The sequence below is a fragment of the Mastigoproctus giganteus genome, chromosome 13, assembly GCF_048544385.1.
Source record: "Mastigoproctus giganteus isolate SK-2022 chromosome 13, ASM4854438v1, whole genome shotgun sequence".
NCBI lineage: Eukaryota > Metazoa > Arthropoda > Arachnida > Uropygi > Thelyphonidae > Mastigoproctus > Mastigoproctus giganteus.
This window is the reverse complement of record NC_143587.1, coordinates 133,089,519-133,103,671: the sequence shown is the minus strand read 5'-3', so window position 1 is coordinate 133,103,671 and position 14,153 is coordinate 133,089,519. Positions and strand designations below refer to the sequence as shown.

Below are 14,153 nucleotides of genomic sequence, written 5' to 3'. Positions count from 1 at the left end.
AGATATGAGGGGAGAATGTAGAGGCATTAACGAATTGAAATAATGCTGATTTCGTTTTTATCTATAGGCACTGAACTGAACGATGAATAGCTGTAGGAGTTTTCATGCAGGCATTTAATTTTGAGCCGAGTTTAAAAAAAATATGAATGACGACTTTATTATAAGCAGAGTGACCCCCATAATATTCCAAGAGAGAGAGAATTATCGACCGAAGTTTGGCAAGTGGCCAAAGCTGTTTGTGGTAATTTGGTCTTTCATACTCGGGGGATTAAGCTGAAGCATTATAGGGAAACAGAAGTGATACTAATGAAAATTAGGTATCGGGTTGCAATACTTTACGTAGGCGTCCGTTTAGTCTGCCTACACTAATATTGGCTTTCGTTTGGCCTACTTCTGCCAACTTGTGCACTGCTCGCCAAGGGCAAAGATAATTCCATGAGCAGGTGTGAAAATACAAAAAATCATAATGGTCATTAAAGTGAGAGTTAACTTGTTTCATTCTCTTCGCAGATAGACCATTTGTACTCGCTTTTTACATATTCTTAATTTTCTAACAGAAGTCCTCCCTCCCCCACACGGTGGAAAAGGCCCGAGTTCGAATTACATTAATGACGCGAGGAATTTTACGCAGCCTTTTCCCATAACATGGCTGAGTTAGTCGGTCTCAAGTGGGGGCTGCACGGATTTTTATCCAGGAAACTGGGATTTTTCGATTACAGAATACGCGATTTACAGACACAATATAATGACCCTCGATGGTCTGAGTTCCTTTGGTGCTTTACACACATACTCTTCTGATGAAAACTAAATACATTTTTTATTTATTTGTCGTACAAATAGTTTTTTCACTGAAACATTAACTGATTTTTTAACAAAATATATTTAAAATTAACACGACGGATTGTAGCTAACCAGATTCTCTAGTTCTCTAAATATAACATTTAGTGATTATCCTGTGAGAAAACCCGTCTGTCTGTCTGTAGAATCAAGTGTTCAACAATTTGTTCAGTGCTGGGTGCCATAGAACCAGAGAACTTTCTGAGTACAATGATTTACATACACCAGAAATGGACAAATGTACCCACTCTTAACACTCGCAATCCATGGGTTTTGTTGTATCTTGCAAATTCCAGCACAGCTGTCTACCGACATGCATGCCATAGCGACCTCTTTTTATTTGAACGTGGAAAAGACCGAGAGAAAATTCTGAGAGCAACTCCCCTGAGGCGGTTGACTAAACTTCTAGTAAAACAAAACCCATCACTAAGAATCGAACCTGGGTGACTTTCCAAATAGATTGCCTAGCCACTATGCTGCCAACAGATTCCCTAGCGCTGACGAACAACCACACACATTAGACTTAGACTGCGCGGTGACTTGTTAACTGTGGTATTAAACCAGCATGCTATCAACGAGGTTTTCATTTGCATACGTTACCCGAGTGAAATGGTACACAATCGCGCTGATTAAGGGGGATTGTCTTGCGGAAACTAATCCTAATTTGTACGAGCAATGCAGTTCAGGCTTGCTGGGGATGTTTAATTCATAATATTTCGTGATAGTGGCACGCTTCTGTTCAAATCTGTTGCGTTGATTAATTTGGAAATCAATAATTTAATTTACAGCTAAAATTGGAGAAGTGGCCTTTCAGAGCGTATTGCGGTGCCGCATGTGATCAGTGGCAATTTTCACTTATTTTTTAAAGAATTAAGCCTATTTGTAATTAAAGACAAGCCTAAATTAATATCTATTGCAACGAGGTTTTGTGAGAGCGCTTGTGTTTCGGAGAACTGGAAAGGAATAATTAAAAATTTGGCAACATTTAAAATTTATTTAAATATCAAAGTAAGATTTAAGCCAAAATTTTCCCCCTATGAATGGCCAACAGCCATGGTGGATGTGTCATGTGGACATACAAATGAATTTTCAAATAAAACAAGTTTACGACTTTTATTCATCCTACATGAACATTCCTTCAATACGCATTGGGGCTTTCAATAAATTAATATTTCATCAAAATGAATATTTCATGCATGCATGTATGTACGTACGTACGTTTCGTGGGTAATGTACAGTAGCCAAACATTATCACTATATTACAGCATCATTTTATAATTTCGTTAGCCCTCGTAGGTATCACCGTCTTCCCCACACAGGGTGGAAAGATCGATTTTCGTCAATGACACTATCAATTTTTATGGGTCTTTTTCACAAAATGGTTGAGTTAATCGGTCTCAGGCGAGGGCAGTGTGGTTTTCCTCCAGGAAACGTGGGGTTTTCGCCCAGCAAACAGCAAATCGATCACAGAACCCCCTTCTCCAACCCCCCCTCCCAATTTACAGACATAGTATATACGGCGGCGCAATATGGATTATATTGCTGATGCACCTAGAACTCAACAACATCGTGTTTCATTATTAGCGTTAATTCGGTATTTCATGATTATGGCGTCCTTCACGAAGCACAGTGGTTTCAGCACTCTCATTCATTTTGGAGAGGCCAGAGTTGGAGTCCCGTCGACGACTGGAGAAATTTCTAAAGTGCTCTTCAATCGAAGATATAGTTAGCCGATCTCAGGCGGAGAGATTAAGGTTTTCTTCTTGCGGGTTATTCTGAAAACCCAATCCAATAAATAAGCAACTATTACTCCTTCCTTCCTTTCATTACATACTACTAAATTGTATTTTCATGAAGTTAATTCAAATTGAAGAAATTCTAAAGGAGTACCAAATTTAAAAATAAAGTCTATTAACGAATTTTAATATTTTTTCAGGGAAAAATATGAATTTAAATTCTATTAAAAGTGTTTCTCATTCAACAAACAACGTAAAACTGAAGTTTAACTGTGTATAATGAGCAGTTTCTCATTGTCTGTAGAATTCCCATTATCACTGCAATTTAAAATGAGTTTGCAAAGATTTAATAAACTGTCTAGGATGATCTTTTGTCGACTACTCTTGATATTTTATTTTAACAATTGGTTGCTCTAATCTAAACTAAAAAGAAAATTTTCATTTTCGAAAGGACCGATTGCAAAAAATGTTTTAATCATTAAAATGTCAAAGCACTTACGGAATTTATACAAAATGCTTTGCTAATTCCATCTTGCTCCTTTTTTGCATGTCATTTTTGTAATCAGCAATTTCGGATAATTATCAGATAACAGAAATTAACTAGTACAATTAATATTTCATACGTTTGCTGCTGGAGTCTCACCAGGTCATTCTTTTTGTTGCTCCTTCTTACCACCTCTCTCTTTTCTCCTTGTAGACTGTCGAATATTATGACAGATACATCAAGTGAAATATTTTATTATTTAAGCTACCGTACACTGTTCATTTCTTGAGTTGATAAAGAAGCAGTTCAATTTGAAATGTTATTTAATATTTTATTTTTACATTTCTTTGCCTATATTATACTTTATTTATTTCACTAAAGTTTTGTTTTAGTGTCCATGTATAGTCAGGTGTTTCACGAGGACCTTAGCGACGTGCGCAATTAACTACTTGAGGTATTAGAGCAAGTTAAAATCCCCTACTGTTTCTGCTTATATCGAACTTTACTTGAATACAATTTGTATAATAAGCTTCAGAAGTTATCTTGTTGTTGTGATAAGTTCAAGACATTTCCAGAGAGTCACCAAATGATGGTCGAAGATCACTTCCAGGCTTGACAGAAGGTGTGTCAGGTGAGTCTATCTTTTCCTTGATGAATCACTCCCTTGCACGTTCCTGTCACTGAAAACAGGGTCATCACAAAACTTAATTTACTAATGGGACTCAGTCATTCTGAATGGAAAAGCTATACAATTAGCCCTCTGATGGCAGGCCAGCGTCAGGTTTAAATTTCATTCAGCATGGCCGATTTCTTTGAAAATGTCAATAAGAACTGACATCTTCAACACCTTATCATCTTACATTATCAATTCAACAAATATTTAAAAAAGAATCGTAAAGATACCGGATTTATTTTTTTTTCTGCCGCAAAATAGACTGTTACCAGATTCACTGTATTATATTTTTGTTTTGTTTTGGCTGAACAGAGGATGCCCATTTGGTACAAATGGAGTGGGTAGACTGCAGACAATTTACTAATTAGATGGGGGGTTTAAAACTTAGTACACATTTCCTGTGGTATTTGGGTATAAGCAGCGAGTAAGAAGAATATCGCTTTTGAGACATACCATTCAACATGTTTCATGCTAATATATGACTAGCGTTTGATATTTCATATGTGGAGGCTAATCGGTCTCATCAACAATGAGTTGATTGATCAAAGTGCCCATTGCGCCCTCCCAATGACGAACTAGAATAGATGAAGCAAATCTTTTATCGAGCCTTCCAGCTATCATGAGACATTGCAAAAATGTACGTTTGGGTTGGATACTACTTTTGTCGTGCAAATTATTTTAGTGATTCTGCAATAAACTGTACACATAATTTAGACATACGCAGACATTATCGATGCATATTCGCCTACCCTCCCCCCCCATCAGATCTTCCATATTTTATAGCATTTTCGTGCGTGAGATGTCGCTTCGACTTGATCATTTTCTAATATCCATGGACCTTGAACTAAAGTATTTCTTAACATCTGTATAGAATATCTTGTTCGTCATTTTAACAGCAAACTGCTACCAGTTCCCAATGGATGGATGGTAGCAATTGCCGTCTATCAAGAAAAGTTAGTGTTAGCCTTCAGTACAAGGTTCTTACCCATGGATCTTTGCGAAAATAAGTGATAGGCAAGTCTAGCTCCTCCCACTTCTTCACCACGATTTTGGGTTAGCGTTAATGCCGTTTTGCTATCTATTCCTGTTGGAAATTTCGTTTCCCGATTTAAAAGAAGCGGCAGAGGGAGGGAAACATTTCCAAATTATCTCCTTTTGCCTCTGGTTTAAAATCGGGATGCGATTTCCCTCCCAGGACTAGATCTTCTAATCACTGCGAAGCAGTGGGCAGATCTGCCTATCACTCTGTCGCAAAGAACCATGGGTAAGAATGACTATTATATTTTTTATAATGCATTTTTTTCATGACTTAGTAAAAGCCACGAAAGGGGATATCGATTACTTACTGTTCTCTCTCTCTCTCTTTCCACAGAGAGTTGGGGAAATTAATATTTGATTGCGGTTCGCATGTATTAAATACGAATCACTCGTGTATTTCATGTCTTAATGTTTCCTTGCTGCAGAGAAATTCGCTCTCAGTGGTTGAATATTTCAACGCATAGATTAAGTTTTACATTAAGTCTGCATTGAATATATTCTCTCAGTATAACAGGGCTTTATTGCTATGCATTTCGTAATTTTTCGACATCGCTTAAGTTATGAGGAAAGCACAATAAATAAGTCATTTATTACATTTTCAAGAGTTTAATTAATCTAATTTTCACCTGGTTGGATTCCCATAGCTAACTATACATAAGCTCATTAAGATTTTAAGTAAGCTCACTTGATAAATCATCACGGATGTTGCATTATTTAATAAAGGCTTTCGTTAGTCTTTGTATCTAAGAACGTACGACAGAATTACATTTAGAAATTTCAGATGTTGATTTATATGGCGGAAATTCTACTTGTATTAATGATATTCAAATAATGGCTCATTGTCTAATTCTCTCAAATAATCTTAGGGGCATCCAGCAATTGGAAAATACAGTATAAAAAGGAACAAGTTGGGTAATGTACGCGCTGCATTACATTTTTTTAAAAGCGCATTTAATTTTTAAAATTAATTGAATTTTTTTAACATACGTGAAAGATACTAATTATCTTTCTACCAGATAATTAACTAAGAATGTATTAAAAGTAATTCTTTTCACTTTGCTTTACATATCTGACAATGCAATATTCTCAACATCTTTGTAATGCTTATTTCTTCCTGGATTCGGGGGTGGGGGAAGAGGAGAGAGAGAGGTGAAAAGTAGCGAAATATTTAACCAACATTATATTTAGTTGTTTTAAAAATACAAAATAAAACGAAGATTATCAGAAATGCCAAACGCAATCTATTTATGAACGCATCTGGGTTTCACTTGCTATAAATTTCATGTATTACCTTAGGGAAATTTTCTTAATCTTTGCGTAAGAAAATTGCTCGAACCACCTTTCTTTCTTAACATATAACCAGATGGCTGAGATTGCTAGATTTAAATGAATTCAGAACTGCTGGCTGCTTTCGTTTCTCCGAGACGAAAATCCAATTTTCTGTGCAGGTTTGAACAAGGATAAACAGGGGGTTGGGAAAAGGTGGGGGATTAGTCTTATGCAAAACTGTAATTGCTTTATTTTTTTATGCTAGTTCATGTGACTACAATTTTCATTTCAGGATATGGAAAATACAGGGTGGCGCATTTCTAAACATAGCCTTGAATGGTGCTCGCTTGAGTGGATAACAATCGCAACTGTCATGGGGTATTTCATCTTTTCTTAAACCCAAGATGAGTGAGGGCGAATAAACGGGCGCAGAGACACTCGCGTGCACATCCACCCACCTACGATAAATCTTAACGTGGTTTCGAGTACTTTTAATATATAAACTCCTTATGACTGAAGTGTGTTGGGGATTTCGTTTAAAATTTATTCACAATCCCACCACCTATAATTTTATTATTGGTGGGATAATCGGTATTTAACCACGATAAAAATGCGCAAAATTAACTTCCCTTTTTCCAATAGTTCATTTAAGGCTCATAAAATTTAATATTCTTCCATTAGCAAAATATTGGCTTCCATGCTACGATAAAATATTCTGCTCTTATGAAATAGTGGAACTAAGCCGTAATAGCCGAGGGGTCATGCTTGAGGGTAGATGAGCACACGTGGTTCGAGTGACCCGGGTTCAAGCCCGTGACTGCTAAATACGGTGCTGTTTCTTATGTTCTTGTGAAATTCTCTAAATTTTCTGTTTATACTCCGGGACGACCAAACGGTCAGAGGAGTTCACAAGATAGACAGAATAAAAGAAACAGCACAGTATTCAGCAGTCACGGGCTTGAACTCCGGTCACTCAAGGTACGTGTACTTATGCACCCGCGCGCCTGACCACTAGGCTACGGCGACCTTATTAAAATAATTGTTGTTGTTTGTTATTTGTTTTTTAGGAGCATTAGCAACTAAGGCCATATTGCTCCGGGATATGCAGTGGTCATTCCCTGACCTTTCCGCATCCTCCGTATTTGGTGGTCACGGGCTCAAACCCCGGTCTAATCAAGAAGCGTGTGCTACGCAATGCTGCTCCTTCCCACCTGGCTACGGAGGCGCCTAGTAGAGGCATATGATACAAGAAAGCAAGCTTAATACAGCATCAGTAAAAAAAAAAACTACCTTCTATTTCATCTATCCATTCACCCCAAATGCTTGTTTAGTTCTGACTTGAGCTTATTTAAGTTGTCTACCTCCACTACGACAAATGACGTTTGTTCCAACTATTGAGCACGCGCTGGCTATTCTATAATTGTGTTTCCTCGCTTTGAATTTATGTCCCCTCAGGTGAGTAATCTGAGCAAGAGGAAGAATCCCATCAGCATTGAGCTTGCTCAAAACATTCAATCAGATCACTTCGCGGGTGCCTAGTCTCCAGATGCTGCAATTTGCAGAAATTAAGCCTTTCTTGGTAACAGCAACCCTTTGTTCCATTCACCAATCTTGTTGCCCTTCTCTGCACGCTTTGCAACAGCTGTACAATTCTCCTTCCTAAAATGAATCCTCCAGACCTGTATCCTATGGCCTGACCATTGTATTATACAAGGGGACAATCACCTCCTTATCCCTGCTAGCAAAATTCCTGCTTGTATATCATTGACAAGACACCATGAAGTTATTATGGTATTCAATGTTTGTTTGCTTTTGCACCACGGAAAATTCAGGAATCTGTGTATATGGTCAGTCTTCTTGTTTTTCTGGAAATTAAAACACTAGTCCCTGAAGAAAAACCGTGCAACCGTTGAAGAACACTTCATAAATTCCTCCTGTCTTGATAAGATTCGAATTAAGTTCTTTCCCACACAGTGTGCCACGGAGAGGGAGCAATTTTCAGTGCTTTAAGTCTTACGCTATTCATCTGAAAGCAGAATGGCCGCTAAAAACCTAAAACACTTCCATTTTTTATTTATTATTAGGTTCTAAAAGTTATTTAGTCAATATTAGGCCCAATGCACACAGTGATACCTTGTGCCTGATATTAAATAATCACATCCATAAATACTTAGGTCGAAGTTATGGAACTCCGACTGTTAATTGAAGGGTAAACCAGTTCATATTAAATAATTTAAGATGACCTTGATCTTTGCAGCCATTATTCTCACAGCAAACCCACCAGTAGGCCACGCCACTTATATGCATCAATTTGGGAGCAGCCCTACTTGAATTTAACATTAGGTCTGTTTTTGTAAATGCAACGAACCTTTTTAAATTTTCTTTTGAATTAAATGGCAAATATTTCTTAAAGTAAGAAGTTTATACGCAGAAAGAACGTGGACATTTTATGGCTGTAGAGGGAAAGCGGAAGATATTTTGAATTCTGACGCAGCAATGCGAATCTTAAGATGTGGCTGGGCCATTCTTGCGTGGAAATCTCAGAAGTCCTGTCAGGGAACAAAAAGAAGGAAAAATAAAAACTTACCTGTCAGATCGGTGCAGAGAGAATTCACTCCTCCGTACGCTGTTACTAGGTAGATAATTCCTGGCATTGGCCCCGAGCTATTGTAACGGCTCGCATTAATCGCTTCGGAAGTCTTGATTTGCCCCAGGTGTTTGCCGATCCAAAGTAAAGTGTGATTCTTTGCAAAATTGTTTGCAGCCGTCTCTTCAACCGTCTCACGATCGTAAGAGAGATATTCCCAGCCGTTGGAGAGGAGAGCGAAAGCCAAACACAGCGTATGGATAGTAGTGAACATCAAGGTAGTACAGACGAACAGGCATGTGAAGGTCACCATGGTAGTAGAGATAATGGAACGCTCGAGGAAACTGGATCATTCTGGGCCTCCAGCGACCGTTGGCTGCAAGAGAAGATGAAAATTTAGGAATTTAGTAAGCTATAAAAGATGGCAGAAATGGGATGGGGGCGGGCGAAAAGCCCTATTTGTGCTGTTGCAGAAAATATGATAGTTTAATTTACATTCCAATTTGAAGATGTTTGCATTTAGACTGGACTCTGTATGGAATTTATCAACACCACCACCACTTCGGAGCCATCTAAAGATAAATTGTAAATATCGATTCTAGAGAGAGTTTGTTTAGTTTATGGTTTCGAAATTCATGACAATTCTTGCGTCCTCATTCAATTACAATCTTGCCGCGTCGTATTAATTTACATTAAACTTCTCTCAGCACATTCGCGCTGAGAGAAGGTTTAAATATACTTTTTATTCAATAAGTGTGAATAGATAGATATATTTATCATTATGAGCACTTTCTTTATAATCGCCATCAATCCACCTTCTCATCTCAAGAGCCCTAAGGCAGTCTGATAGGCTCAGGAGTTAGCAATTTGCAAAACTCATTAAGCACCTCGATCAGACTGAGGAAGAATCAAAAGAATGTTGATATCTATCCCAGTTATAATAACACAGCCTCTATAAAGAGGCTGTATTATCATACCAAGGAATTATTCACAATTATTAGCCCTTTGGCTGTCTTCACAGCAGCTGTTCTTTCAATGGGCCAGAACAGGAGCAAGAAACATCGAATGAAAATTTTAACGCATGCTGGAAGAGGGATTCCAGAAAAATGTTCTAAAAAAATCGACGAATAATGAAGACTTGATCCATTCGTTTATGATGTCATCAGATTCATTTATTACAAACTTAAGACCTTTACTCCGCAAGTGGATAACAAAATTATCCACCGTCTTCTTAAATAAAAGTGCGTTACACCATATTCCCAAAAGTATCTGTACACTCCCAGGAATAGAAAAAAAAAAAAATGGAGTGCAACCACCATTAATATCAGAAAGGCGGGTACGGTTCATTTTTCCCAAAGTAAGACACGAAACGAAATATAATAGACGGTCAAGGCGTTGAGCTTGGTGATTTAATGGGCTTCATCACAGGGTACCATATTAACAATCGATCTGTTCAAGCTGCAACATTAGATCATACGTTTTCAGTGTTTTTTGTGCTTGTTGGGATTTCGTAAGGTTTTTCATGAAAAAGGAAGAGAGATGATTTTACAACCGTTTTTATCCGTTTTTTTTTTTAATGAAAGAGGGTAGATAATATAGGAAAGTTTAGGATGAGCGTTTGAGATAGATGAACAATATCTTAATGCGAATTAAGAAATTCCACGGTGTCTAGAGCAGGAACCGGTAAATGGTCGACAGCGATGCACAGCAATAAAAATATAATTTTCTGGACACCACCAATGTCCGAATCTCAACAAAGGTTTATTTAGTTACATTTACTGTAATTTTTAATATATCTGCCTATTTTTTTATTATAACGAAGATTGCAATGATTAGAATAATTCTACAGTCAGCATATTTTGTTTTAAGACAGAGAAGCAAATTGATAGATCAACCTTGCGATCGTGTTTGCTTTTAAAGTAGTACTTATGGTTGAAAACGTTGCCGACCCCTGGCCTAGAGCAGTAGTTTGCAAAGTGTGTTCCAGAAACTCTAGGTTTATGCAAAGGAATCTCAAAGATTTTACAAATCTTCGATTAACGTTTTATTATTCGTTTTTAATTTAATTTTTACACACGTGTTACGCTGTATAAAGATGTTTGTGTTCTGTTGGAGATTTAGATTTGCGAAAGTATTTCGTGGTCAAAGAATACTAAGTTATGAATTAAGTTATTTTAAGTAATGAAGCGGCCTGCTTGAACGTTCCACCGGGGAACTTTCAGGGAGGCTGAAAAAACTGATGGAAAAAAGACCGGAAGGCGCTAAGGAGAATGGTACTTACAGCCCATCAATTATCATCGAATACTATCGACCAGGAGTTCAGTGAGGCTACAGGGACTGATATTAGAACGATACGTAGGGAGCTACATAGCATCGGATTTTTGCGGAAGGTGAAGATTAGGTGTACGTGTAGGGTCAAAGGCCAAAGCAACTAAAGCTATGCGTCGTCAATGTATTGAATATATCCTTCGGTCGGTTTAGGGAAAAAAAATCGCTTCCAGCAGAAAAAAATAACTAATCCACATTGTGAAAAAAAAGACCATAAAAGTTCCCAGCTTTATTGATGGAATTCGATGGTCCACCTTCCGTAAACCTACTGGGACCATTATGCTACCAGCAGGTTTACGGAAGGCGGCATCACCCATATCAAACAACACGAAATAATTTGTAATTGGTCCCTGGAACATTGGAAAACTTATGGATTGAAGAATTACGGTACACGGGTTTCCCATCTGATGGCTGTATATGAATCTGACGGATGCTCATAGAAGTTCATTTACCAGAATGTGATGTTCAAGTTCATTTACCAGAATGTGATGTTCCAAGTGCGAAATTTGAAGGAGCTGCTTTTATTAATTTGGGTTATTTCTCGTTGTTTGGACTTGGATCATTGGTCGCCGTTCCTGAAACAGTGTTTCTTGATAATTCTGCTCTTTTTATACTGTTGCAGCATTACAGTGCACCATGTCGTAGCGCGTAATGACTTGTGAATGCCTCATTGGTCTGCATAGAGCTAGTTGTTGCTGTGGGGTTTTGACGCATCAGCAACTTAGACTCCCCCCGTATATAAGATGTCTGAAAATTGCGTTTGTTCTCTGGCAGATTTGCTGTTTGCTGGACGAATAACCCGAGTTTCCGGAAGGAAAAACCATTCTACCCTCGAACTGAGAATGACTAACTGAGCTACATTGTGATAAAGGCCCATAAAAAGTTCTTCGTGTCATTGATGGGATTGAAACTCGGTCTTTTCCACCTGGTGTGGAGAGGACGGTGATTACCCCAACTATGCTACTCAGAGCCTCATTTTGAGTTTGACAACATTGGAAACCGTTGGGATGAAGTCGACTTCGGGCAAGATAAAAAACACAATTAGTAGCTGAATTGATCGATGTGTTGAAGGGCGAATGTTCCAAAATACAGGTTCCTTTTATCAAAAATTGGTTCGGAGTCTGTTGATGAGAATACAGTGTGTAATTAAACATTAGTGAAACAAAGGTGGCCTGTTGCTTTTGGCAGTATATAAATGTATTTTCATAGATAGATTAATTTCTAAGAGACACTGTTCTCTACCATCATCAGAAAATTTTCTTGAAAGAGTAAAGTTGTTTTACTTATGTATTAATGGATAAAAGTTACTTTTAAATTAAATTTCTCAACATAGTGAACAAAGACCTCAATTAAAAAAATCATATTTAAACTGTTCTGAAATAGGATAATAAAAAACATGGGTTCTTTTGCATATCCACAAGACAATTTAAGTGACACATCTGTATAAATATAATACCAACGGGGATGATAACTGTCTTTGTGTTATTACATAGCAACCGACAAGCTGCGTCTCTAATGGTGATTCATTGAACGACACTGCTAACACAATTTACGATGTACGAAGTCGTAGTTAATTCAATATATGAGAGGATTGGGTAGAGGCAGAGGTTGTGGGGAGGCGAGTGGAAATCAACTAGAAGAAATGAATAATGGAGACAAGGTAAAAATCAAAAATACAAGACTGAATGAGTGGAAAGGTCGTAAGGAATAGCAGAATTTGATAAAGTCACTCCTAATATAAATGAAAACAGTTAAAACATTTGAAATTTGTTCATTTTAATCGGTTTGCTGCTATTTGGTTTGCTCCTCAAAGTACCTTAATGTGCACACTTCATCAACACTGCAACAGATCTGATAGAATTTATATTTTCATACTTAGCATTCAATTTTTAAGCTTTGCTTCTTAACAGCTACAAGAAGAATAGATGTTCGAAATGCTAGTCTCTGAAGTACTTAAATTACCAGTCCACTTCATTACACAGTCGTCACTTTGCTATTACAAAAATATTAATGCACTTTTGTATAGGGGACGTGAAGGAGTTTGCATTAAACTTTTAAATATTTTTACGTGAAATTGTGTACATTAATAAATTGACTGGATAAATATAACCAACCAACATTAATACTGAATCATATTTGAATCCGTGAATAATTGACAAACGAAAAAAAAAGAATTCGGGATGAAATATTAAATAAATAAATCGCTTGCGAAAATCCACTGAGGGAATGAAATAGCAAAAACATATTTAGGACATGGAAGGGATTAATAATTGAGCACCGAAATGAGTTTACAAGTTGATTATTTCTTACGCGACTTTCAATCGACTTTGAAAGATTTTTATTACTTGGATTCCACTGTTGGGGTGTAGAGGAGTTTGTAGAGACACGTAAGGTTTATGTTTTTGTTTTCTACTACAATTTTATTGATTAGTAGAAAGCTGAATTTTCTCTTAGCGCAACTATCAAAGCTTTGGTCGATGGATGGAAAAAAAAAAAACAAACAGGAAAATTGGATCCATGTATCGCCACACACGCTCTTCCTTGTATCAGACTAAACAACTCTGCATTTTAAACGTGTTGCAATCATCAACTGTGTTGCAAATAATGCAGAATTAGGTTTAATTAAAGCACAAAGTTTTAACTTAAAATTCTAAGGCTTCTCATCACTATAATGTCTGAAGTAAATTTTGCATTCTGTAGTCAAGTTTCATTGGTTGAAAACCCCGAGTTTCTCAGGAAGTTCAGTGATAATTACAGTGATACTCGCGAGGACTGAATGATAAGAATAATAAAACAATAGTATATAATACGATTATATATTATCAGATACAATTTATCAAAATAAAATTGTACAACTCAAGTTTTAAATCTCACTAAATGGATCACACAAACATCAGTCCTCCATTAATTTTGTTTTCCATTACTCAATACAGTTTCTCGTAGACAACATCTTCCCATTCGGCTGTGGAAATGCCAAGTGGCATAGATGCTGTTACTGCCATCATGTAATGTATTGTAGCATCCATGCAGTTTTATTGATAGGATTACAGTCAGAGACGACGTTAGGCATGTGCAGCTGTAACAGCCTTCCCACATTCGCGTTGATCCAGAGCAATTAAACTTATTCTACGCGAGGATTTGTTCTTTTCCTATTCTTGTATTTTTTACAAATTTAAAACGTCTGCAAATTTTCAGAACCTT

At 37.1% G+C, this 14,153-nt stretch overlaps 1 protein-coding gene across 2 annotated transcripts in view; it reads right to left on the bottom strand.

The window, feature by feature from the left end:
- LOC150076451 (uncharacterized) overlaps positions 1-14,153 on the bottom strand; it is a 104,915-nt gene that overhangs the window by 82,754 nt on the left and 8,008 nt on the right. For both annotated transcript variants that reach the window (XM_090387451.1, XM_090387452.1), the window contains exon 2: positions 8,625-9,000. In XM_090387451.1, the coding sequence (XP_090243577.1) occupies positions 8,625-8,937 (313 nt within the window). In that variant the 5' untranslated portion in view covers positions 8,938-9,000. The remainder of the gene's footprint in view (positions 1-8,624; positions 9,001-14,153) is intronic.